Source organism: Theropithecus gelada, chromosome 12, assembly GCF_003255815.1.
Source record: "Theropithecus gelada isolate Dixy chromosome 12, Tgel_1.0, whole genome shotgun sequence".
Lineage (NCBI taxonomy): Eukaryota > Metazoa > Chordata > Mammalia > Primates > Cercopithecidae > Theropithecus > Theropithecus gelada.
This window is the reverse complement of record NC_037680.1, coordinates 65,092,487-65,120,123: the sequence shown is the minus strand read 5'-3', so window position 1 is coordinate 65,120,123 and position 27,637 is coordinate 65,092,487. Positions and strand designations below refer to the sequence as shown.

At 33.8% G+C, this 27,637-nt stretch overlaps 1 protein-coding gene across 5 annotated transcripts in view; it reads right to left on the bottom strand.

Moving 5' to 3' along the window:
- GULP1 (GULP, engulfment adaptor PTB domain containing 1) overlaps nt 1-27,637 on the bottom strand; it is a 307,929-nt gene that overhangs the window by 7,050 nt on the left and 273,242 nt on the right. For all 5 annotated transcript variants that reach the window (XM_025404712.1, XM_025404710.1, XM_025404713.1 and 2 more), the window contains 4 exons: nt 20,089-20,205; nt 19,314-19,406; nt 5,306-5,444; nt 999-1,093 (listed from right to left, as the gene is read on the bottom strand). In XM_025404712.1, coding sequence (XP_025260497.1) covers nt 999-1,093; nt 5,306-5,444; nt 19,314-19,406; nt 20,089-20,205 — 444 coding nt within the window. The remainder of the gene's footprint in view (nt 1-998; nt 1,094-5,305; nt 5,445-19,313; nt 19,407-20,088; nt 20,206-27,637) is intronic.

Genomic DNA, 27,637 nt, shown 5'->3' with positions numbered 1-27,637 from the left:
TCTAGAACAATAATTAATTCATGTATTACACAGAAAATGAGATAGCTACACAGCTGCAGTCAAAAATGAGTAAAAGGGCATTTAAATTAACTTTCTAAGAAGGATTGTAATTATCAGTGATAGATCAGAGTTCACCTATAATTGTTTTTTCTAGGAAGTGAGGCATTGAGAATGAATGTATTAAGCCAAGACTAATAAACAAAAATACCTCATTCTCCTTACTTTAGTGTCTTCATTGTCTCTTCTCAATCAGCTTCATATAATTGGTGTCTGTCTGGATTCTACCATATATAAACTTTTTGATGAAAAATAGGATATAATAACTTCACCAAAATGTAAAGGGCAAATATAAAGAGAAGACTTTATTCTGGGGTTTATAAGACTATTTTTAAATCATGGCCCATAGTGCAAAGCATTTAAAACCAATTTCTGTAAACTGCAGACCAATTTAGAACAAAAAAAGTAAAAGGAAGAGAGAGAAATGAAAACCCAACTGAACTACATTCCTAAAGAAGTTGTCACTGGGTGTCTGCTTTTTAAATAAAAGCCCAAAAGTTATGAACTACAGCTACAATGCTTCTTTTCAGAGAGAATAATTTCAATCTTACAAAGATTTTCCCTCATCTACCCATTTACAATTTTCAAATTCGTAATTGTTAAGACTGAGATCAAATCTTATAAATCTAATGCAATGACTTTTTAACTCTAGATTTCAAAACAATGAACCATTAGAATCCATGCCATTTTATATTAAAAAAAATGAACCATCTTATTGCCATTGTAAATTGAACCATTAAAAAAACCAACGACCTTATCCTTAGCAATTGTAGGAGTATTTTTAGGACTAACTGTACATTATTATTTTAAAGTAATTATTTTAAGTGAGTTTTTATAGTGAAAATAATTAAAGGAAACCATAATTTTGGTACATAACATTCTCTTTGTTCCATATCAAAATGAAATAAATCATTTGTGGGCCAGTCAGTCACAATAGTCACCTGCATCTCATCTAATTTTGATTGAATATCTGGAGGGAAATCTGCTGCTCCACAGTTGAATGGGTCAAAAGGTTCTGCTCCAAACAGGTCCCGTTCTAAAAGGAAGGAAATAATTTAGTAAATGAAATAACAAGTGAGCTGGAGTGAGTTAGATTTCAAAGGCAGGATTATATAAATGAATATTTACATGATCAAATGAACCACTAATCCACACTTACACTGTATGTGGGGCTTTCCTGAGCTTAGACAAGTTAAACATTAATAAGGAAGAAAAGACCCATTTTATGATATTAAAAAGTTTTATTATAAAGAATTATTATCTAGAGAGATTTCTGTGTTTTTAATGAAGATTTCTTACTATCAAATTCACCAAAGAGCTGATAATTAATATGTTACAACACCTATATTTTATTGAAGCAATTTAAATTTGCTAAAATTAATGCGCTACTCATTGAGGCTACCCTAATTCCATTGATTGATGCCTTGCAACACAATAGTTAAGCAATATGTAGGACTAAGTAGACTTGTAAGTAGCTCTACTCAAAGTTCATGTACTCTTATCTCCCCTTTTATCCAGAGAAAATTTTAAAGCACATTGTCTCATGTAGTATGAAATATCACCTTTCTAGATAGTCACAATGAGATAGTTTCTTTAAAAATGCCTCCTATCCCAGAAATACATTTCTTTTTTAAAAGCAGCAGGGATGCAGTGTCAAAAAAGCTTTCTGTACATATGTTCTAAAGTATGCACTACTTTTTTTATCACTAAAGAAGTATCAAAGTTGAAAGTGATGTTTGTAATTGATAGATTTGGGCCTATTACGGGATTTTTAAAATAAAACATTCTTCAGGAATTTCTTTCCTCCGAATCAATTCAAATGTGTCCTTAATTGGAAAAACATTAAATTATATATGAAAATGGGTATTTATAACATATTCATACCTTCATTTTGCAGAGAACTTTATATTCTCTAAATTCAATGCCATGTAAGAAATAATATTTATGCTACTTGATTTCTGCCATATCCTCTAAAATCACTCTGTGATTCTCATTGTGAAGGAGTCTTACTTTCCCAGTCTTCATGTTTTTTTTTTCCAGATTCTTGTATTAAATAAGTTAATAAATGTGAAATTTTTACAAGCTCCTTGTACTTGCAGGTATTGTATAAATAAGGGGAACATATAATTTTTCATCCAAATGCAGATACTTTTAAAAGTAAAAGGATCATTTTCAATAGTTACACTGGGTAAAAATCTATAAGCCAGGGCTATCCTAATAAAATGGGAATTTATTGTTACCTTATATATAACTGATGAGTATTACTATTGCTGTTATTTATTTTCTTCAGTTTAGTGTTGCTCAGGCAATCAATTGAAATTTAGCTTTCAAAGGATCTTTTCTTCAGAGAAATGTCCTGGTTTCCACTACACCATAAGCATACTGAATAATGCTTTTCACCTAGTAGGTGTTTGTTAAAAAATGAATTAATGAAAGGGAAGATTTGGTCAAAAGGTTCTGCTTCAAACCCATCCCGTTGTAAAAGGAAGAAAAAAATTTAGTAAACAAAATGACAAGAAATGACTTGGAGGGACTCACTTATATAGATTATGTTTATATAATCTCTATTTCTCTATTAAACTTTGATACTCAGGAATATGTAGACATTGAAAAAGCTATCAAGGTGTTACTGGAGCACTCTTGTTATGCTTCAGCAAAGAGACTGGCCGTGTTTTACCCTTGCCCTAGAGATCTGTGGAACTTTGAACTCGAGAGAGATGATTTAGGGTATCTGGCAGAAGAAATTTCTGAGCAGCAAAGCATTCAAGATGTGACCTGGCTTTTTCTAAAAGCATACAGTCATATGCATTCACAAAGAGATAATATGAAATTGGAACTTATGTTTAAAAGGGAAGCAAAGCATAAAAGTTTGGAAGATATGCAGCCTGACTATGTGGTAGAAAAAGAAAACCCACTTTCTAAGGAGAAATTCAAGCCTGCTGCAGAAATTAGCATAAGTAAAAAGGAGCTGAATGGTAATAGCCAAGACAATGGGGAAGATGTCATCAGCACATATCAGACATCTACAGCAGCCCCTCCCATCAAAGGTCCAGAGGCCTAAGAGGAAAAAATTGTTTCATGGGCCAGGCCCAGGGCCCTGCTGCTTTGTGCAGCCTCAGGACTCGGTATCCTGCATCCCAGCCACTCCAGCTCTAGCTGTGGCTAAAAGGGGCCAAGATACAGCTCAAGCCATTGCTTCATGGGGTAAAAACCTTAAGCCTTGGTGGCTTCCATGTGGTGTTGGGTCTGCAGGTGCACAGAAGACAAGAGTTGAGCTTTGGGAGCCTCTGCCTAGATTTCAGAGGATGTATGGAAATGCCTGGATATTCAGGCAGAAGTCTGTGGCAGGAGCAGAGCCCTCATGGAGAACCTCTACTAGGGCAATGCAGAGGAGAAATGTAGGGTTAAAGCCTTCACACAGAGTCCCCACTAGGGCACTGTCTAGTGGAGCTGTGAGAAGAGGGCCACCGTCTTTCAGACCCCAGAATGGTAGATCCACCAACAGCTTGCACTGTGTGCCTGGCACTCAATGCCAGCCTGTGAAAACAGCCATTGGGGCTGTACCCTGCAAAGTCACAGAGGTGGAGCTGCCCAAGGTCTTGGGTCCCATCCCTTGCATTAGTGTGCCCTGGATGTGACACATGGAGTAAAATGAGATAATTTTGGAATTTTAAGACTTAATGACTGCCCCATTGGGTTTCAAACTTGCATGGGGCCTGTGGCTCCTTCGTTTTGCCAATTTCTCCAATTTGGAATGGAAATATTTACCCAATGCCTGTATCCTCATTGTATTTTGCAAGTAACTAACTTGTTTTTTATTTTACAGGCTCATAGGTGGAAGAGACTTGCCTTGCCTCAGATGAATCTTTGGACTTGGACTTTTGGGTTAATGCTGGAATAAGTTAAGACTTTGAGAGATTGTTGCAAAGGTATGATTGGTTTTGAAATGTGAAAAGACATGAAATTTGGGAGGGGCAAGGAGTGGAATGATATGGTTTGGGTCTGTGTCCCCACCCAAATCTCATCTCAAATTGTAATCCACACATGTTGAGGGAGGGGCCTGGTGGGAGGTGATTGGATCATGTGGGAAGTTTCCCCCCTACTGTTCTCATGATAGAGAGGGAGTTCTGACGACATCTGATGGTTTAAAAGTGGCAGTTTATCCTGCGCACACAGTCTCTTCTGCTGCCATATAAGATGTACCTTGCTTCTCCTTTATCTTCTGCTATGACGTTGAGTTTCCTGAGGCATCTCCATCCATGCAGAACTGTACTCTTCACTTATAAATTACCCAGCCTGAGGTAGCAACTTTATAGCAGTGTGAAAACTGACTGATACACTAGTGTTATTACCTTGTATTTACAAATTAGTCCTCTAAAATAAATTGAATACCTAACATGAGCAATGTATTTTAAGTTCCTTAGGGGAAATGAATATAATATGGGCCCTGCCATGTACTAAAGTCTTAAGCTAAAACTTCAGAGTTATATTCACAATGATTTAATATAAGCTAGAGAGAATGCAATCAAGTAGAATGTGTAAAACCCTCTTTTCTTCAGTTTCCTTTTAGACATAGTGACTGATTCATGACCATTGAGAATTATGCTTTCAGTTTCTGTCACAAGGCACAGATGGATATGTATTACAGCCAAAATATTGAAAATGAGCATCTGTTAGGTGTTTTCTAATTAATCAAAAATAGACTTTAATGTTCCTTCCAGATATATAAAAGATAAAACAGAAAAGCAATGAATTTATAGCATTTTAGATAGGAAAGAACCCTTACAAAAGGTTAATAAATCACAACATTCATATAATTCATATATTTTTTAACTAAAAAAGTCCATAAGCCCTATGAACAAACATATTTTAAGTAGCTCTATTAAACATGTAAAAAATCATTAATAAAATTACCACCAGTTGTTTTTAATAATTAAAGTAAAATATTAAAAATATAACCCAAAACAATGATATATAATTAAATATTTTCTATTATGAAGTAATACATCAAAACATAATTGTTCAAATAATGGGTAAAAGTTCCAAGTAGAGATGTCGTTAGTAGTGCAGTCTGAATTATAAAGTAAAGTAGAATTAATGGAAATTTATACATATATAAAAATAATACTTCAATAATTGAAATTGTAAGTAAAGTTGTTAAGATATGTAATTTCCCACAAAGTCTTAATTATATATTTAAAATGTACACAACTATAACAAGAAACATTGATTTGTTGAGAAAGCTTACTAATCTCAGTAGATCTACTAGGTACTGGAGGTGGCTGTGTGCCATTGCGAGTAGGCATTGAAGACTGGTGTGATATTGGAGAAAATGGAATCATATCAAAGATGTCAGTGGAGGGCGACCGAGGTGTCATACTGCCTGCCTGCAATGAAAATAAATGAATTAGGGTAGTATTTCATATAGACACATTGTAATGCTAAATATTTCACATGCATATAAAATATATGTAAACAGCAAATTCAGTTGAATCATAAGAATTTGCCATTTTGTAGACCGAAAATAGTTAAGTATTTGCAATTTCATGTGGTTCCACTAATTATGATAAATGCTCATTTAGAAGAAAGCAATAGAACATTTCTGCAAAAATGCTCTCAAAGATGATGGCAAAATGGTAACAATATTATTCCAGATGAATATAAAAGATACAGTGAATTTTTTGGATATATAGAAATGATTGCTACTTATAACAGAGAATTAGATATAGTAGAAACTATTCATATAAAAATATGATTTCAGTAAGATACTCTGCATAAGATAACATTTCAAACAGGAAAAATTAGACATAAGTGACTTGCCTTCTTAAATATAAACATTCAAATGCAATTGATTTTTTTGCATTCTCAAAAGTAGAGCATATTTTAGTTTGTATTTATAACAACAGTGGCAACCAACTGATATTCATTGCAGTACATTTTATTCTTGAAAGATTTCATCAAGTTTTCTGTAATAAATAGCTATCTTATAAAAACTAAATTAATAATCACCAATGTACTGCCCAAATCATTGAGTTTTCTGATACAGTCTGGGTCAGGACTAAATACATATAGGGAAAGATAAATGAAAACCTCATGAAAATATAGCCGAGAAGTAATATCAAAATTAGACATTCATCACTTTGTAAAACAGGGAACAATATGTATATACGTATAATCTCCCTTGAAAACCATCTCACTTGATCAGGGATAAAAGAAAGAGAATTTCCATTTTGGGGGAATAGTGATGAAAAATTTGCTTTTCCTGTGAGAACTTGGACAGAGATTGCTTTGAGTGGTTCATATTAAAATTAGAATTCTCAGAATATGTTTAATTTTCTGATTTACAGATAATGCAGGTGATGAAAAAATCAGGCTTACTTGTGTAGAGTGATGGGTTTACTATTCAGCTAAAATAATTGTTAGTACATTATTTTTCGTGCAGGAAAATTGCTGTCATCCTCCTTTCTTTAACAATTTGTTTATTGTATCCCCTCACCCTATTCCTGTTACTCAGCAATACTATTCCCCTAATTATCCCATTCCTGTATCCCCTCTCACTTCTATCTCTCTACTCTTTTTCATGATACAAAAATTCTAAAATCTTGGCTGTCATTAAAAGCAAAAAAAACCAACCAAAAATTTATTTACTCTGTCCCTCTTTAATCTCCCAACTTCTATTTTCTTTTTCTTTTTCCTTTAAGGCTAAGCTCCTTGAAAGAGATACTACATTTTCTGTCCTAAGATTTACTTCATTCTATCTTTAACTCTTATCAATCTAGATTTGCTCTTTTTGCACTGAACTCTGAAGAAATTGCTTTTACCAATGATCTAATTTCCCAATAGTGATATCTGATAAATCATTTGAAGTATCTGTATTACTTTATATTTTTGTAAATTTCCACACTGGCACCACCCTCTATTTGAAACTTTCTGGTATCAGGTAATCAAAGAAAACAAAAATGGCACACAAAGCCTCCAGATCACATCACATTGATTCAAGATACATCTAAATTTTTGATAACTTTATAAATAGCACATTTTGGCAGAATTTAAACAAAATAAGTTGGATAATAAAAAGAATTATCTGCTTAGCAAATTACATGCGGTCTTGGGATGCTGCTCTCACTGACTGGCTTGGGAAAGCCACATTTAGAAGGTGGTGGTATTAACAGTCCCAGTGATAGTCTGGAATCAGGTGAGTTGACAGGAGTGACAGACATGGAAGAAATATTGAGACAGGGAGATGAATCACCACTACTACGCCAGAAAGAGGATGAGCATCTCTGAAACCCGTGTTGCTCATGATCAGACATATCGTGCAGCAGCTGTAAAGGAATGACAGAAAGAGAAATATCCTAAGAGGAAAGGCATGGAGGAAAGGAAAAAGTATACTTGAAATTTATTTGTAAAATGGTGTTTTGTTAAGATGATAAGATCATTTCACAATAACTTTTCTAAAATTAAAACATAGAGTTGGTTTTCCTATGTGATAGTCCTTAGATTCTGCATTGCTTAATTTGATGTTTTTTTACTGAAATATTACATTTTTAGATATTTTAAATAGAATATTGCATTCATCACGACCTAAGAGGAAGGTAATGGAGAAAAAAATGAAGAAAGCCTGAAGATTTATTTTGGAGAGGGCTTCTGTAATGAAATGGGAAAAGGAAGGATAGTAATGAGAGAACAGTCACAGAACTAGGAGTAAACTCTTCCAAATAAATTTATGGTTTTGTAGAATTTTCAAAAGAGCTCACAACATACATTTTATGTTTAATCCTCAAAACATTCTTTGAAGTATCAGTAGTAGTAATATTATGTCTTTATTACAATAAACACATGGGAATTAAGCTCCACAGATTCTTTGTGACTTACGACGAGAATTAAGGTCCACAGATTCTTTGTGACTTATTCTTATATGAGGTAGAAAGCAGATTCAAAATTCAAAACAGTCTGATTCTAATCATCATGCCCTTTCTATAGTCATGAGGAGCTCCAAACTGTAAGACTTTTAGGTGGATGGGAAGAGGTGATTGTCAAGCATCTCAAATAAATCAGAGAGATAATAAATAACAAGCAAGCAGTGTAGTAGGTCTGAACATCAGTATGTGCATGACTTTTAGGGGCTATTTCCATTACAGCATGGAAAGCTACTGTTAAGAGCTGAGCTGGAGAGAGCTGAGCTGCCAGATGTCACAGCGGCCAATTAAACAGCAGCCAAAATGGAAGTAATAATTAAGTCTGTATTCATTTACTGCTATAGTATAAGCAAGAGGCCAGAGAGAAGGTGCCTGCTCTATCAATGCTCCATTTTCCCCACGGAATGGCATTGAGCAAGGGTCAGAAGTATCACTGCAGAAGTGAGCCTTTGTCTCATTACTTAGGGACTTCTGCACAAAAGGTTCCTAAGGGTTTTTCTTTGGACAAGAGACAGTGGGAGGGAGAAGGGAATGGCTAGCAGTAGAAAAGTACTGAATACTGAGACATAGTGGAGAAAAGTGGTCTCCAAGTCCCTTGAATAAGGTGGTCTCAGGAGAGGCACCTAAGGCCCTCTAAAAGGAGGCCCCTGAGTGGAGTTGCCTGGGCTATAAATGTAGATATGCACAAGAGCATGGCTGGCCAGGGGACCTGAGTACTAGATTCAATTCCTCCAAACTGTGCACCAAATACAATGTGATGAGGGCACCTTTCTCCCACCAAATACAATGTGATGAGGTGTGCCAGACAAAGCCTTTGTAACTGCCTACGCTCCGGCCAGAAAGATCCCACATAAGATTCTGGCTGGGAGCCACATTCCTCAGCTGCAAATCACATGTCAGAGATCCTTCACCACTAACAAAAATTCAGGGAGAAAACAAAAATCTGATTTTTTATAAACTTTGTTGTAAAAGGTAGTAATTAAAATTAGTGAAGGACCAACAAGTCTGAGGTTATGTCCTTAAGCTAGGAGGACCCTCTTCACATATTTCCGGAAGCAGAGAGAAAAAGGAAGCCATGTAAAGTGAGAAATTAAGTTGAGGGAAAGGTTCAGTGTGGAAGCAAAATCTCTGCTAGTCTGAGTTATATAATTAATCACTCTATTAATATCCATATGTAAATATATAATTTTTGATTTCTCTGTTGATCTTCATTGTAATACACCTCGATCTATTTATGTAGAGATGTGTATGTACACAATTTTTAAAATCTATTTTTGTTCGATATAACTTACTGTATCATTCTGTCCTTGGTGGCCAACTTTTAATTATAGATTACAGTTGTAAGCTCTTTGTGAGAAAATTTTTGTTTTTTGTTCCTAAATACCCTATGTAACACATTAGTGTAAATGATATTTATTGTCTAATTTATACTACAGCATCTTTTTACTTAAACTGTTAATTGATAAGGCTGTCTGTACTGAGTAAAGATAAGATATTAAGTGGAAATTGTCCTTGATATTATCTAGTTTAAAATATACATGGTAATACTCTATATTTTTTTAGGATATATATTGGCCACAATTCTTTACTAGGTACCTGAAAACAAACTGAAGGTCAAAATAACCTTACTTGAAAGTGCTCTGTTATTTTTATCATAGTGTTTGCAGTATTCTTATAGTACTACTTCCTCTGGGGAGGTAAACTTAACATAAATGAAGAATGTATACAATATAAAAATAATCAAGTATTTATACACTATAATCAAGAGGTTTTTTTCAATTTCAAAATGGTAAATCAGGGATATTTAATAATGTCAACTGTTCTGGTATCTAGAGTTTAAGACTCCAGAACTATTCCTCACAGGTCTTCTTTGGGTCATCAGTAATTTGGCAGTTTTTGTTTAGATCACATGGGTCTTTTAAAGCATAGAATTAGGTGTTCCCAACACAAAGAAAAGATAAATGTTTGAGGTGATGGATACTGCAATGACCCTAACTTGATCATTATACATTATGTGCAGGTATCAAAATATCATCTCTACCCACAAACATGTACAACTAATATGTATCAATAAAAATTTTTAAATTAAAAATGAATTAATATATAAAAATAGATTACATATTAAAATCCAGAACTTTTCCCCAGAAGTTAGAAAATCTAGAATGTAGGCCCACACACTTGCATGAAAATAGTTGACTGGTATTGAATATCTGCTGTGTCTTTGAAGTTAGCCTGTGCTTTCAAATTTATCACTCCTACCATATGCCCATTTCACACTTGAATGTCATAATCTGGGCTATATTAAAGTTTGAGTTTTTGATTCCCAACCTAGAAGCAATTCAAGTCAAGGAATCAGATGTTATATCTAATTCCCTATAAAAATGAAATGTAAGTCCAGCACATTTAAATATATGGGTAAAGTTGGTGCTTGATTCTGTACTAAATGGTTAGGCCTATTCAATAAGGATATGAACGTGCGGACATTAGCACCTAAATGACAAACAGTGACAATTTTGCATTTAGGTCCCAAGGTTCTGGAACCAGTCTTTTTTTTTTTTTTGGCTGCTATTTTTAACTGGTTGAGGATGTTTATGTGTTTAAGTAATTAAGTACATTGTTTAGAAGAAAAACAGTTCGAGGAATTTTATTTTGGGCTTTCTGTCAGTATTCTGACAGATGGCTAGGAACCAAATTTTTTGGATTGTCCTACAGAAGTACATGGCACCACTGTTCAAGCAACTCCTTTATGTTCGTAGTTCCAGGTGTCTTGGTCTTTAGGAACATGCACAGAATCTGAATTATTATACTAAGGGGAATTCTGTGCAAAAAAATTATGTGTTAGTTATACAGAAGTTGTTAGGTTATTCAGATATATTAATAATGAGTGTCCATGTTTGAGATTTGTTTTTGCTACACTTTTGTAGCTCTTTTTCTTTTGTCTTTTTTTTTTTTTTTTAAGTTCTGCGATACATGAGCAGAACATGCAAGTCTGTTACCTAGGTATACATGTGCCATGGTAGTTTGCTGCACCTATCAACCCGTCATCTAGGTTTTAAGCCCTGCATGCATTAAGTATTTCTCCTAATGCTCTCCCTCCCCTTTGTAGCTCTTTTTTTTCAGTAAGTAGCATCTTGGTGCATTTAAGCAATGGTGAATATTTCAACCTTGAGTTTTATATAAATGTGATAACAAGAAGAAATATCATAAAAGTGTTTGAATTCTATCAGTAAATATTAAATACATTTGAACAATAATAACAGAAACACTGCTTTTAAGATTAAGCAATTCTGTCATAATATGTTTAGAAATATTAGGATTATACTGAAATTTTATGTTTCACTGTTAATTGCACTGGCAATACAAATATCCAAAGACTTTTTAAACATAAAATACAAATGTCAAGATTAAAATATAATTTATCACAACTACTAAAATGGCAGAGTTCAAAATTATATTTATAATTAAATTAAGAAATAATTAAGAAATAAATTCCCTTACATTTGTATATTAAAATAATTTTTTCTAGTTAAAAAACCTGGAAAATTATAATTAACATTAAAGATGGAGAAAGAAAATGGTAGCATAAAATGTTCTAGCAGATGTTTCTAGATTACCATGCTGATTCATACTTTTAAAGTTAATTGTTATAACATATCTTCAATATCAGTTTTTAAATAAAGTTTAAAAGTAATGATTACAACTTACAGCACAAGGTCTGTGTTTTTTCAGATTTCTAGGTCTACAGTTGGTTTATATTGATCTGTTAGTTGTAAGACCTACTGTCTTACAGTTTTCACAAGAATCTTTCAAGTTAAATGGATATAATTGTACCACAAAGCGGAAAACTGCAACAAGGAGAGGCTAAATGACTTGACCAGGTACTTATGATCAGAACTGGAATGGGAAAATATTTTTCTTCCCATTAGACAGGGTTTATGCTTTTAGAATTATCTTGTGCAACTAACAATTATGAAAGTGAAGTTGTGGAATGGTAATCATTTTTTGTGGGCATCAAATGTTCTTGAACCATTCATATTTAAAATTTATGTCTTTGTTTAAAGATTCACATTCAGCTTGTTGTGTAATTAAGACCTTTCACAATCTGCTCTTGCCCATTCTCACTTCAATAGTAGCAGAGAAAACACTAGAGGAAAATAAATAGATTCACCGTTTATCCACAATGAAATATACATTTTAGGCTATAATTGTCCTATCAAGTCTAATCAGTGGCCACACAGTTGATTATGTAAAGAAATAATTTTATCTAAGGGTTTAATTGAAAGGAAGACATTTGTTTTACTCAGCAATAGAATCCAGTATTCCCTAGGACTACAATTTTACTCACTTTGCTTCCTGGCAGTAGTCTGGTTTGGTTAAAACCTTCTATAGTCAGAAGGGTAAAATGAAAGTACCCAGATACAAGAATCAAGAGGAACATTTTGATTGAACTTGTTATGCCCACATCTTACAATGAAACAATCTTCTGCAGGCATTCATGAGGCTATGAGGCTATGAGGGCAGAATAAACTCTTTTTTTCTAATATAAATACAGGCAGCACTGCCATATGAATGTAATAAATGGAAATCAGATTGTTCCCAGATAATTAGTACCAAATGGTGGAAAACCTAACCTCTAATCCATTGCCAAACCACTGGAACACAGCAAAAAGCAAACAGCACAGTCAAGTAACGGAAATTTCTCAGTGTATCTAAGTGACTGTATAAAATAAGGATCCAATATCTAAAACCAGGGAAAAGATTTTCACAATTCAGTGTGATACAGAGGTATGTAATATAGGTACTCTTGAAGACTATTTCATTTGATAGAAAAGGAACCCATGATTGACCCAATCGTGGTGGTATTTAGAAGATATGTAAGCATTCTGTTTAAAAACAAGTAAGAAAATATTTTATATATATTAAGTGTTATATATTCATATCAATTTTTATATGAGAAAGTGAGAAATAGGAGTAGTCTCCATTTATCATGCATATGAAGAATTGGTTTTAAGTGAAAAAGATCGGAAGCAAATATTAAAGATACACTTGTTAGGAATGTCTTAATTTCAGTACTGAACAAAAAAGTAGTCTCATATTATTTTCTTTAGCTAGAACTCAATCACATAAGCTCACAGTGACCAAATTTATATTGGGCATATTAACTAAACAATAAACAATTAGAATAAAAAATGACAAACTTTTTTTCACTCAAGCACATGAGACCAGACCTTCTCTATGAATTCCAGATTTGTATATTCAGCCATCTAATAAGCATTTCCAATTGGCTGTCTAGTTGGCAGAAATAACGCAGGCAAAAGTGAAATATTGATTCTTTATCACTTACTCCTCCTAAGTCACGTCTGTTTCAGAAAATGGCATCATTTCCCACATGTTAAGGAGAAAACCTGAAGGGACACTCCTGCTCCTTTAGTGTGTGTGTGCGTATACTGCCCTCAACAAATCCATTAGTAAATTTTGCAAGCTCTACCTTCAAAATGTGTCAAAAATCAAGCTCTGCTCATAACCTTCACAGGTAGAATTATAGTCTAATTTACCCTTCTCCTAGACTACTGAAATGTCTATTTCTGGGACATCACTTTGGCCTCTTTACAGTCCATGCTGCATATAGCAGCCAGATGGTCCACAAATTCCGTTTAAAACCTTCAAGTGACATATCATTGCATTAAAAAAAAATACCAATCCTTTGCCATTGCCTATGAAGACCTATCAAATCTAGACTCTGAGTCTCTCTTCAATGTCCTCTCCAATTGTTTTGGCTTTCAGTTACTACACTGCAGCCGCAAAGTTCTTGTAACTGTTTTCAGTCTGTTGCATTTGCTAACATTTTATCATTCAGATTGCAATTCAAGTGCTACCTTCTTTGAAGGGGCTTGCTTCCCTGGTCACTTTCTCTAAACAACATTCTCAATCATTCTCTTCTATTCTGCTCTATTTTGTTTTATTCATAGCATATACAAGATCTAAATGGTTACATTTATTTATTGAAATATTTATGTATTTATTACCAACCTTTCTTTCTTTCCCCCATGGAATGCAAACCCTTTAACATCTGAAATACATAAACTGTGAAAACCAAAGAGCCTAGATATATGGAAATATTAGATCTTCAGTACACATTTTATAATATTCCATAGCAGATCACAACTGTATCAAATGTATACAATCAACAAGTGAGATAAAATGAAAATCAAAGTGATATGCATTGTAACATACGGTCTGCTATTAAGAACAATTTCAAAATCCCAGTGATGAAGCAGTGGGACTACGAAGACCAAAACCAAAACTAAAATGTACACCATAAAACTTTGAGGGAACATTTTAGAAGTTTGGAATATTTTTATTCAAGGTTTCAACCTAAAATTACTTAGTTTGCAATTCAAAATCCATCAGTATGACCAATTCATGTTCATGTATATAACATATAAGTGACTGACAAACTTTCTAAGAAATAACAACCTTCCCTTAGGGCGTCTCTGAGGAAAGTAGAAACATGCATGCACCTATGTTCTCACTTAAACAGAGACTCTTTAAAGTACAAAGGTGTCCATGTAGATCATTCTACTGCATTGGGCCTCACATTTTAAATTTATGATTTAACACAGAATAAGGATATCAACATCAATAAGACTGTAATATATTATTAGGAGATTTGGTACATTTGAATCATTGTCTTGTACTATGGAAATTCAACTTTAACTTTGGACCTCTTGTTAGAGAAGATGGCTTGTCATTTTTTAGTTATCTAATCAAGCTTTGTTGTTGTTGTTTGTTTGTTTGTTTTTGAGACAGGGTCTTACTCTGTAACCCAGGTTGGAATATAGTGGCATGATCATGGCTGATTGCAACCTTGACCTCCCAGGCTTACCACAGCCTCCAACTCCTGGGCTCAAGCAATCTTTCCACCTCTACCTCCCAAGTAGCTGAGACTACAGGCATGCACCACCACGCCCAGCTAATTTTTGTATTTTTGGTAGAAACAGGGTTTTGCCATATTGCCTAGGCTGGTCTCCAACTCCTGGACTCAAGCTATCAGCCCACCTCTGCCTCCCTAAGTGCTGCGATTACAGGCGTTAGCCACCATGCCCGGCCTAATCAAATTTTATCAAGAATGTTTCCGTTGCTTGCCATATCTGACTTTATCTTCTACTTCATCACAAACTGATAAGAAAATAACATCTATAATATTAATTTACATTATTGTTATTTTCACATTACTTTTAATTCCACAACTCCCAAAATTCCATTCCTACTTTTTTCTTTCCCTTTCCCCAAAGAGACTATATTAAAGCTAAGATTAAAGATGTATTTTATTTGACTAGCAATTGCTTAGTGTGAACTATATTGTGTTAGGCCAGCATATCCAGATATTTCAGAACATTATTGTGCTTAAAGGTATATTTTTATGAACCAAATTATAGCATTAAATAATTTATAAAGAACTAAACCTGAATTAGAGTTTTTTGATAAAAGTGTCACCTTTCTGTGACTTGAAAAATTTGGCTTCCAGTGGGATCAAGACCTGTCTTGGGCTGGTCAGTTGTGAAGATATTTCTGTGCGAGGGGTTCCTCTCGTCACTAAAAACTCATCAGATTCCAAATTAATTGCATACACCATACCCACCTATGTTGTAATTCAATATGCATAACGGGATTCATAATTCACTTCAATGCTTCTTTAATAATGTATCGATCACTGTCTCTAATCCTTTGAACAAACTGATGAGAACTTTAGTCATTTTGGAGCACTCTAATCCTCAGTCCTCTGAGCTCAAAACAAACACATAAAACCCACAGAGTCTTATTTCCAGGGTTATAAACTCATTAAACATTTACTTTGCTAGCCGTGGGGGCACTCTGTGAGGTACTTTGTGTTCCTGCTGTGTGTCCTGTAAAACTGATGTTCAAATTTCATAAGAAAGAACAGATGTAAAACATTTCTAACTTAACAGAAATTTCTTTATTGCAGGCACATGGTAAGCTATTAAATAAGATATTATAAATTTACATTTTATTATTTGCCATTTGCATTGTCTGTTTTTCAAATTCAATAATCTGAATCATTAATAAATCTTCAAAAATAACTGCAGGTAACTAATTTTATTTTATTTTAATATCAGGAATTTGGGACCTCATTTGAGTAGATATGAAATAAATAAGCTGTACTTAGTGTTCTACAAGTTTATTTCATAGCCACATTACTAAAATCGGAAATGAAAGGCAAAAATGTTTTTTAATAAGAAGCACATTAGCAAATGCTGTAACAATGTTTTTTAAACCATTTGAATTGGTTAGGTATCTCATTAATTTACATTTTAAATTTTAACATTTAATTTTACATTTAAATTTTAGCAATTTTAAAATGCTCTTGAGTTCACTTTCTTTTAAAAATCAAACAAATTCTATTTTCACATATTTGTTGTGAGAACAATTAAAACTACTTTGGCAATTTTCAAGTGTATAATACCTTGTTATTAATTATAATCACCATGTTGTATAAGAGATCTCTTGAACTTACTTCTCCTAATTAAAATTTTGCATCCTTTGATCATCTTCTAGACCCTTTCTATACAACTCTGCCCCAGCCCCTAGTAACCATTATTCTACTCTCTGCTTCTATGAGTTTGACTTTTTTAGATTCCACATATGAGTGATATCATGTGATATTTGTCTTTCTGTGCACGGCTTATTTCACTTAGTATAATGTCCTCCAGATTCTATCTTAATGAAGACGTACATCTTCCAGCATATCAACAATTTAAAAAATCATATGATAAGATTTTAGGAGCTAAAAAGTCATGTGACAAATATAAAGTTAAAGAAAAAGTGTAGACAATGACATTACATGACAAAAGACTATAAGTAGATTGCAAAGTTATAATTTGTCATTTCCACAATGATCAAGGATACAACAAATTTTCTACATATATGAACTAAGTGTAAGACAGTGATTTAAAGACAGTTATTTCTTTTTAAATTCAACCTCTTAGTTGTAGTTTCTGAAGCATTTTATTTAGATAAATCCAGGCCGAGATGAACACAATGCCTAAAATAATTATTACATGATGTAACCTTGGGAGGGCTAATTCATTTTAAAACATGGCTTTTTCAATATTTTTACTCTTTATATATAACTGGCTCTACTAGTGAGAATTGCTAAATAAATGAATTATGCTTATGAACAGGTTATGTTTCCTTCATATACCAACTTGCATGCTTTCCACTTGAAATAGCTATTTCAGCTAAATGGTCAAAGACACTGAAGCAAGGGTCATCTTGTCATTCCTCCTGTCCTTTTTCACTTATGAAGCTGACTCAGTAACCCTATGAGATCACCAATGCACATTCATAATCCAAATCCTGACCCACCTTCTTCTCAGAGTAGTGTCTGCTTTGGGAAGATAAAAAAAGTAGGATGCAGTTTGATTAATGTGTTTGAAACCTCTTTGCTCTTCTCAAATGTTCTTCCTCAGATAAAGAGGATACACAATGACTGGTTTTGGGTTTGCATCCAAAAAGCTGATGGAGCTTACTTTACTCCTTTGTCAACACAAAAATGAAAGCAACGCTACTCTTCATATGTGATGAATTCCAGAAACAACTACGTTATCAAAACTCCTTGAAAAAGTTACTTCCCCTTCATATAAATGAAGTATATTTATTTTTATTCTCCTAGTATATTTCACAACATGGCTTATCATATGAATTTCAACAAGACCCAAGAGGATGTGTCTTCCATCTTGGGATGGAAGGTTGAATAACAAATTTGAGCTGATGTTCTGTCCCTTGCAGTTAGAGAGGCGAGAAAAAATCATAAACCTGGTGAGCAGCAAACAGTGACAAGAAAAAATAAGAAGGAATATCAGAGTAAAACCAGAACCTGAAGAGGATGCTCCAGCACATATATGTCAGTACCTCAGTCTCAACCTCTCTCATCAAGGCCATAGCAGCCCTACTGGCACAAAACACAAAACCCACAAGCCAAGCAATGGAAATGCTCACACTTTCATATGGGAGGTGGAAAAATGTGAGTTTACAAGAAAGACCATTTTTTGACCCATTTCCAGAGTGTGCCAAGTTTGAAACCCAACATGAAACTTCTATAGAAACATTCTTATTCATAGTGATGACCTTGTGAACGATTCTAGTATTAGATATTAAGAAATGAACATTTTCATTGAAGCACAATAAGCTTCCATAAAAAATTTTGCAACAAATTTCTTTTTTCAGTTCATGTTTATGTTATAAGTTAGATATGATTTTTTTTTTTTTTGAAACAGGGTCTTTCTCTGTCACCCAGGATGGAGTGGAGTGGTGCTATCATAGATCACTGCAGCCATGACCTCTGGGCTCAGGCCTTCCTCTCACCTCAGCCTCCCCAGTGGCTGAGACTACAGGGGTGTGCCAACATGCCTGGATACTTTTTTGTATTTTCTGTAGAGACAAGGTTTCACCATGTTGCCAGACTCGTCTTGAACCCCTGGGCTCAAACGATCTGCCTGCCTTGACCTCCCAAAATGTTGGGATTACAGATACAAGCCACTGTGCTTGGCTTAGATATTAAATTTTTTAAATGAAGAATAATAAATACACTTTAATAGAGAATATCAGTAGTACAGATGATTCAAACCAAAAATCATCTTCTCCTGAATACATTTTGCCTAGAAAAAATATTGTTTTAAATTCCACCTCCCTCCAATAAATTCCCTTTGCCAAAACCACGTAATAATGACATCATACATGGTATTGGGAAAAGGATTTCAAAACTGTGACGAATCAGACATAAATATTTTAACTACAAGGACTTGAGTTTTGTCTGCAGAGAATACCACTCATTTTAATGTTTGAAATACAATTGCCTCACTCCCAGTGGGAACCCTTACCATGTAATATAAGAAACCAGGTTCAGTCTTTCTCACAGCTGAATTCCTATAATGAAGTTGAGCACTTCAAGGGGAGACTGGCATAGGTAATTAAGTCTAACTCAGCAAATAGTAATTAATAGAAATGAAAGAAGAATATGCCACAAAGAGAATAATTATATTATTTAATAAAACTTAAGACTAAGTCGAGGGTTGAATTATGTTAGAAAACCCAGAGGAAAACAGCAACATAGAAAACAACTCTGATTTGAACTAACTAGGTAATTTTAAGTTTTAAATTAAACTGCTTAGCAGCCTTCATCTCTATGCATGTTTACTTTGAAATTACTGATCCCAAAGTATTATGTGAAATATTGCAGAACTAGTGATACAGGGTTGTTTTATCACCACAAAATCTTGTTTCTAAGGAAAACATACACATGTTCAATATACTCACTGGAGATGTTGATACTTGAGTTATTCTTAGTTGGTTTTCCAAATCTTGTACTTTATTTTTAAGTTCCATATTTTCTGTTTCTAAGTCTTGGATCTAAAAAGAAAATGATTATTGAATAACTTTCTGTTTTTTTTTCTTGGAATATACCGGCTACAGTTATGAGTAGGAATTTATATTATGCAAAACCTTAATGTACTTTGTTGTGCATGGGGAGAAAACTGTTTGATAAAGTTTGGGAAATGTTGGAGGATTTCAGATCATTGAAAGACTTAAATTTATAATATATTTGTATGTGTGTGCAAATTTTATGTTCCTAATATCTCAACATTGTTTTCTTGTTGGACTGTGCAAACTATACCCATAATCTTGGAATATAACCACAAGACAGTGAAACTTGCTTATGATGATTTTGAAGAGTGGAGAAAGGCATAATTTAATTACCAAGGAATCTGATCTGCATGGAAAACCACTTACCCAGCATCTGCTGCTTCTGCTGCTCTGATCCCCATGAGAAGCATCAGGAAGTGAAGCAAAGTCACATGAGAACACTAAGTTCTTGTGGGAATTCAATATAAAATAGTTAAAAAAAAAAAAAAAAAAAAAAAAGCTGTGCAGGGGATCAGGAATGAAAAATTATGGGAACATAGTGAAAGCAGTTCCAATCAGTCAGTGTGGGGGAAATTTAATGGCAGGTCTTCTAAATTTGTTTGATGATATGCAAGTTTCCCTGTACTTACATCACACAAATGTAAAACAACAAGCTTAGTTTACTCACTCTTTTTTGTAACCCTGCGATCTGTTTTCTTGTTTCAACATCTTTTCCTCCTGATTCTAGAAATTTCCTGTATGCCAGGTCAAATGCTTGGCCAATTGTTAAAGTGATCTCTTCAGCCTGTGTAAAAATCAAACAATGATTTGCATTTTAATAATATGTCAAACTTTTTTTGAATTGAGAAAACAACATTCATATAAGCACTTACTGTAAGACATTCACAAGAGGTACTTCAAAAGGGCAACAGTTTGTAGTAGAGATGTAGTAAATGAGCAAGGTAGTATGCTAACATAATAACTCAATGCCTACCCAGGCACAGCACTGAAAACACAAGCAGACTTGGGGTGGGCATTACTGAACAGCTGTTGAAGTAAGAAAGTTGGAAGCAAGAGTTCTTTCTGTCAAAATTCTCATCTCTTTTATTGTATTATTTTTTCTTACCAGTTTTTCTCCCTTTCTCAACTATTTAGTGCCTATTAAATGAAAGCAGAGTGCCAAATGCCGTTTCTCTTCTTGCTTGGCTACTTATTTCCTTTTCCTTGTGAGGCGGGTTTGTTAAACCCTAAGCAGGTAACTGAATGAGGCTGCCAGGTGGTGTCTCTGGAAAACTTGAGGTATGCCCTCTAAATGGCACACCTGCTACTCGGTCCCAGTTAATTGTTGCCTGGTGGAAGTGAGCAATTCCAATCTGAAACTGTCAGATCTTATGTATACAAGATAAGGTCAGAAGTCTGAAGTTTTATATGAGAACTCCCAATTTTAAGTGATGGTAAACAGTTTGTATTTTGGTAAAACACAATGCCAGTGATCAAAAAATATATATATCATCTGAATTTGGGCTTGTAAACAACTAACAATCTCAAATCTATTGATTAGAAACTGCCACAAATATATCTTATGTCCACCAGCTCATTTCTTCTCCATTCATATCTCCACTGAATTTATAATGTCTTGCACATAGTAAAGACTTACATTAAATAGAGATTTATTTACTTAATCAACATTATAAAGAGTTTTGGTAAAGGCATGAGTCAGATTTAATGTTGTCATAATTATGCCATAAGACCACCAGACAACAAGAAGACTGCTAGTAATATATATTGAAAATGCTATGCTTTAACTTTACTACAAATCCTAATAATTATCTGCTGTGATCAACATAAAATGAAAACATGCTTTGTTAATCAGCTTCTATCATTTAATGGAATTTTTATAGTTCATTATTTAAGGAGGGCTTTAGACAAAAAATACAGTATTTAACCTAGTTAACTAAAAAGTGCAAAATATGTACATAATATTTTAAAGGAATACTGTTTTATGAAAGAAAAGAAAAAAGACAGGAAAGTAAATGACAATGAGCTATAATAAAAACTACTAAATAAATGAAAATGACAGATACCAATGTATGCATGTTCAATGACTTAAACTAACTGGTTGTGTTAGATATTAAGATTATTTGTAACATTAAAAAGTGGTAGAAGCGGTTTTGATAGATTGTGGGATTATGAATAATTTGTTTTCTGTTTCTAATTTCAAATCTTTGGGTAGTAAGTTTCTATTTATTTTACGATAAAAAGACTTTTTTCTTCTTTTTAAAAATTTCTTCTAAAAAAACATGGGATACATGTGCAGAATGTTCAGGTTAGTTACATAGGTATACGTGTGCCATGGTGGTTTGCTGCACCTATTGACCCATCCTCCAAGTTCCCTCCCCTCACCTCCCACCCCCTAATGGGCCCTGGTGTGTGTTGTTCCACTCTCTGTGTCCATGTGTTCTCATTGTTCAACTCCCACTTCTGAGTGAGAACACGTGGTGTTTGGTTTTCTGTTCCTGTGTTAGTTTGCTGAGGATGACAGCTTCCAGTTTCATCCATGTCCCTGCAAAGGACATGATCTCATTCCTTTATATGGCTGCATAGTATTTCATGGGATATGGGATATATGTACCACCTTTTCTTAATCCAATCTATCATTAATGGGCATTTGGGTTGGTTCCAAGTCTTTGCTATTGGAAATAGTGCTGCAATAAACATACGTGTGCATTTGTCTTTATAGTAGAATGATTTGTATTCCTTTGGGTGTATACCCAGTAATGAGATTTCTGGGTCAAATGGTAGTTCTAGTTCTAGATCCTTGAGGAATTGCCACCCTGTCTTCCACAATGATTGAACTAATTTACATTCCCACCAACAGTGTAAAAGTGTTTCTATTTCTCCAGAGGCTTGCCAGCATCTATTGTTTCCTGACTTTTTAATAATCACCATTCTGACTGGTGTGAGATGGTATCTCATTGTGGTTTTGATTTGCATTTTTCTGATGATCAGTGATGTTGAGTTTTCTTTTCATATGCTTGTTGGTCGCATAAATGTCTTCTTTTGAGAAGTGTCTCTTCATATCCTTTGCCCACTTTGTGATGAGGTTTTTTTTTTCTTATAAATATGTTTAAGTTCCTTGTAAATTCTAGATATTAGACCTTTGTCAGATGAGTAGATTTTTAATTATAGGTTGTTTCCCTTCTAAATTATGATTTTGATGTATCCTTCTTGTTTTCTTTCTTTTTTTTTTTTTTTTTTTGAGAGGCTCAAAAAGGCTAGAGTGGCGCGATCTCAGCTCAAACTGCAACTTCCACCCTCTGGGTTCAAGAAATTCTCCTGCCTCAGCCTCCTGAGTTGCTGGGATGCGCCACCATACCCAGCTAATTTTTGTATTTTTAGTAGAGACGGGGTTTCACTATGTTGGCCAGGCTGGTCTCGAACTCCTGCCCACAGGTGATCCACCCGCCTTGGCCTCCCAAAGTGTCGATGTATTCTTTTAACGAGACATTATGTTATCTTCAAATAATCAATTTGTACATTATAAAGAATCATTTAAATGGTAACATTGTTGATTCTTCATTAATGATATTTGGCCTCATATTATTTATTTATATTAGTAACTTTAAAAAAACATGTTCTCGTTTTATAATAACATCTTTATTAGGCACTTAGCTGTCTAGTAAATATTCTGCATATATTATTTTACTTGATTCTCATTATGGCTCTGAAGTAAGGATTATAATTACCCCACAATACATATGATGAAACTGCAATTTTGTAAAGTTGTATAACTTGCCTAAAGCTAGTGAGTGGAGAAAATGAAATTTAAATCCAGATTTCTGACTCTCCAACCTTCACACTTTTGGGGGTGGGGGGTAAAATTTATATACAATGAAATGCACAGATCATAATAAATTTATAAATCGTATAAGATACATAATCCCCAACTTATTAAAAATAAATAATATTTCTAGCCTGCCAGAATGTCTCTTATGCCTACTTTCAGTCAAATCCCATCTATTATGGGTGACCATTCTCCAATTTTTATCATTATAAATCAGTTTTGCCTGTCCTTGATATCTATAAAAATAGACTATATAATATGTATTCTTTTGTGTCTGTATTCTTCTGTTAACTTAAAGTTGTTGAGTTTCATACGTGTCGTACATATCAATAACATATTGGTTTTGTTGCTGATTAGCATTTGCTGCTGATATACCACAAGTGATTTATCCATTGTACTACTGATGGACATTCATGGTTTTGTCAGTTCTTAGTTATTAGACATGAAAACTACCACAAACATTCTTCTAAGATCTTTTTGTAGACATATGTTTTCTTGTCTCTTGGTAAATACCTAGAAGGTAATTGTTAAATCATAGGAGGTCTACCTTTAACATTATAAGAAACTGTGCAACTGTTTTCCAAAGTAATATCATTTTGAATTTCCACCAGCAGTAAGAGACTTTTCGTTATGTCACATTCTCAGAAACAACAGATATTGACAGTCTTTTTCATTTCAGACAATATACTGGACAAGTGATGCTATATTAATGTGTTTTAAATTTATATTTCCCTGTTGAATAATAATATTAGCCCAGTTTCATGTGTTCGTTGCCTTTTTTATGTTCTCTTTAATAAACTAACTTCCTATAGAAGTCTACTGCCCACTTTTATTAGGTGTTTTGTCTTTTTATTAGTGACTTTTAGGAGTTTTTTATATAGTCTGGATACAGATCCTTTTTCAGATACATGTATTGGGAAAATAGCCGCTTGCTTTTTCAGTTTGCTGATAGTGTTTACAGATTAACAGACAATGTTTTATTTTTGATAAAGTCCATTGTATTCTTTTTTTGTTCATGTGTAGTGCTTTTGGGGTCATTTCTAGGAAATCACTATTCATCCAAAGTTCATAATGACATTCTATGTTTTAATTAAAGTTACATATAAGATTACAAAAGCTTCTACTTTTATGTCTATGATCCATCTCAAATAGTTTTATGTACCATAAGTAGAAGATAATTTTCATAATTTTTTCCATATATTTAGCTAGTTATTTCAACACCATTTGTCAAAAAGACTTTCTTTTTTCCATTGAATTTTTTTGTCACATTTGTGGAAAAAAAATTAACCATGTATGTATGGATATTTTTAAACTCTACAATAGAGTTCACTTATTACTTATTATTACATTAATACCACCCTGACTTGATAAGAGTTAAAGGTAAGTTCTGACACCAGGTATGCTTCCCCAGATTTTGGGTTTCTCTCTCAAAATTAATTTGTTTTCACTCTAGGTCATTTATATACCTTATTAGAAGTAACTTTGCAATTTTTACAAACAATCCCATTGTGATTTTAATCAGAATTGTATTGAAACCATGGATCGATAAATTTGGTAGAATTGACCACAATTAAACTGAGCCTTCCAATCCATAAATATGATATCTTTCTTCCATTACTTTAGGTCTTTTTTACTTACATCAATACTTTGAAGATTTCAGTATGGAGGCCTTGCATATTTTTAAAATTCTCATTATTTCATGTTTCCTGATGCTAGAGTAAATACATTTTTCTTTCTTTCTTTTTGCTAGTAGACAGGCATAATTTAATTTTGTACATGACTTGTAAGCTTTGTTTTTGCTAAATTTGTTTCATAAATCTAGTGGTTGTAGATTCTCAGCAATTTTTATGTAAAAAAGTTGATACTATATCTGCGAAAAAAGACAATTTTTTCCTATTTCTTTCCTATCTTTGTGCCTTTGCTCCCCATCTATTCACTAGCTAAGACACCTAATACCACGTTAAATAGGTAGTAAAAATGGACATCCTTACATCGCTCCCAGTCTTAGAAGGAAAGCATTCAATAATTCACCGTTAATTATGATGTTACCTGTAGGACTTTTAAAGTTTTTATCAGAAAAAAAAAAGTCTCTTCTATTCCTAGCGTGTTATAAATTTAGCAGCAATGCGTTGAATTTTGTCTATTGGCTTTTCTGTATTTGCTGAAATTACGGTGTTATTATTCTGCTAAGATGTTGTATTATGTTGATTGATTTTTTGTATGTTAAACCAAACTTGAATTCCTGGGATAAACCTCATCGGGTAATAATGTATTATCTCTTTTATATTTTATATATTGCTGGACTTGATTTGGAATTATTATGTAAAAGAGTGTTAAGTCTATATCATAAGAAACACTGGAATATAATTTTCATTTTTTGTAAGGTCTTTGTTATGTTTTTCAATCAGGGAAACATTGGCTTCATAAAATGATTAGAAGTGTTACTTTATTCTCTTAATTCTGAAAAGATTTATGTATAATTGGTATTTTAAAAAGAAATGTTTTACAAATTTTAATGGTGAAACTATCTGGGCTTGGTATTTCACTTGTCAAAAAGTTTTGTCAAATATTTGGACCACATATTTAATTCCAAATATGTGGGCCAAATATTTAGTTCCAAATCTTTTTAAAAAATATAAGTTTACATTTATAAATTAAATATATTTATATTAAATATTTATGTATAATTTTATATATTCAGATTTTTCAATCTGGTAAATTGAGTTTCAAGATATTCATCAATTTTATATTATTTACCAAATTTACTGGAATAATAGTTATATAATATTTATCTTTGTATCCTTATAAAGAATATAGGATCTGCAGCCACTATTTCTAGTATTGGCAATTTGTGTTTTCTGTCACTTTTGTCCCTGATGACTTTTTAGCGACTATTAATTTCATTCTTAATGAAGAACGAATATTTGGCCTTGTTAATTTTCTTTGTCCAATTTCAATGTCATTGATTCCATTCTAGCATTTCATAACCTTCTACTTTAATTTTGGTTTGTTTTTCTTGTTTTCATTTAACTTTATAATATCAGGACTAAAACGATTAATTTTAACTTTTTTATATTTTCTTATATAAAGATTGAAAGCTATGAATTTGCCTCTCAGCAGCTTTATCTTTTAAAAATTTTGATAAATTGTATTTTACAATTAAGGAATAATTTAATTCCCCTGTAACTTTTCTTTTAGCTAGAGTTACATAAAGGGTATTTTAATTGTAAATATTTGTACAAAATATTTAACTTTAAATATGTGGGCCAAATATTTAGTTCCATATATTTGTAGTTAGACAATATATGCTGTGATATTTTCCATTTTGAAACTTATTGAGTCCCCTAATATGACCCAGCATACAGTGTACCTCTGTAAACATTCCATGTGCATTCAAGAGGGAAGTACACTCTGTTGCTTGGGATAGGATTCTATTCATATCTATTAAAGTAGTGGGTGATATTGGGTTTTTTTTGGGGGGGGAGTACCTTTATTGACTTTTTTTCTACTTGTTCTGTCAATTGCTGAGAAAAGCATTAAAATGTACAACTATAATTGTAGATTTGCCTTTTTGCCAAATAAAACTGCCAGATTTTCTGTTTCATTTTTTAAGAAACTAATGTCATTTCATAAATAAATCTTGGCACTTTAATCACATTTTGAATATATAATCCAAGAGCAAACACTGAAATTCAACAGAAAAGTGACAGGAAACACCAAAAGCAAGGAAGAAAGAAGAAGACAGGCAGTCTGTTTGGTTGAGATCAGCTGGGAGCCAGGAGTGACTTTCCATACATGGGAAAAGAGTGAGTGAGAGACTTCCAGCAGCCCTCATCCCCATCATGGAATCATGCAATCCTGACAAAGGGACAGCCCCTCAACCCTCCCAACTCCTGAAACTAAAATATGGAGCTGTTGGTAGACCATGTGATAGAACTGCTCCCATGAGGGAGCTTGCACTAGGTCCCACAATATTTCTGAGACCTAAGCAGCTACAGCAAGATGCCAGTTTGAATCCTAGCCTTGAGCAGATTGCACACTGTCCTGGGGCCCAGAAGTGCTGAGGCTGAGACATTAGGGAAACTTAGGCTGTTGCTGCTGGGACTAGGACATGACCTGGGAATAAGCTCCCATGGGTGAGGCTGAGAAACAAACAAGGCATTGGCTGTAGCGGCCGGATAGCACACAAGTGCCACGGAGACTGAGAATGGGATGTGAGTGGGGCGCAAGTTGCCACTGAAACTTAGTCACAAGCTGGGTAGGGGCTCCTGTAGCTGGGGCTCAGGTACAACCTAGGCAAGGACTACCACTGCCAGGGCTGAAGGCAAGTGCAACAGGACTGGGCCATAAGAAGGATGCGCATTCCCCACACCCCAGCCCAAGATGTGGCTAC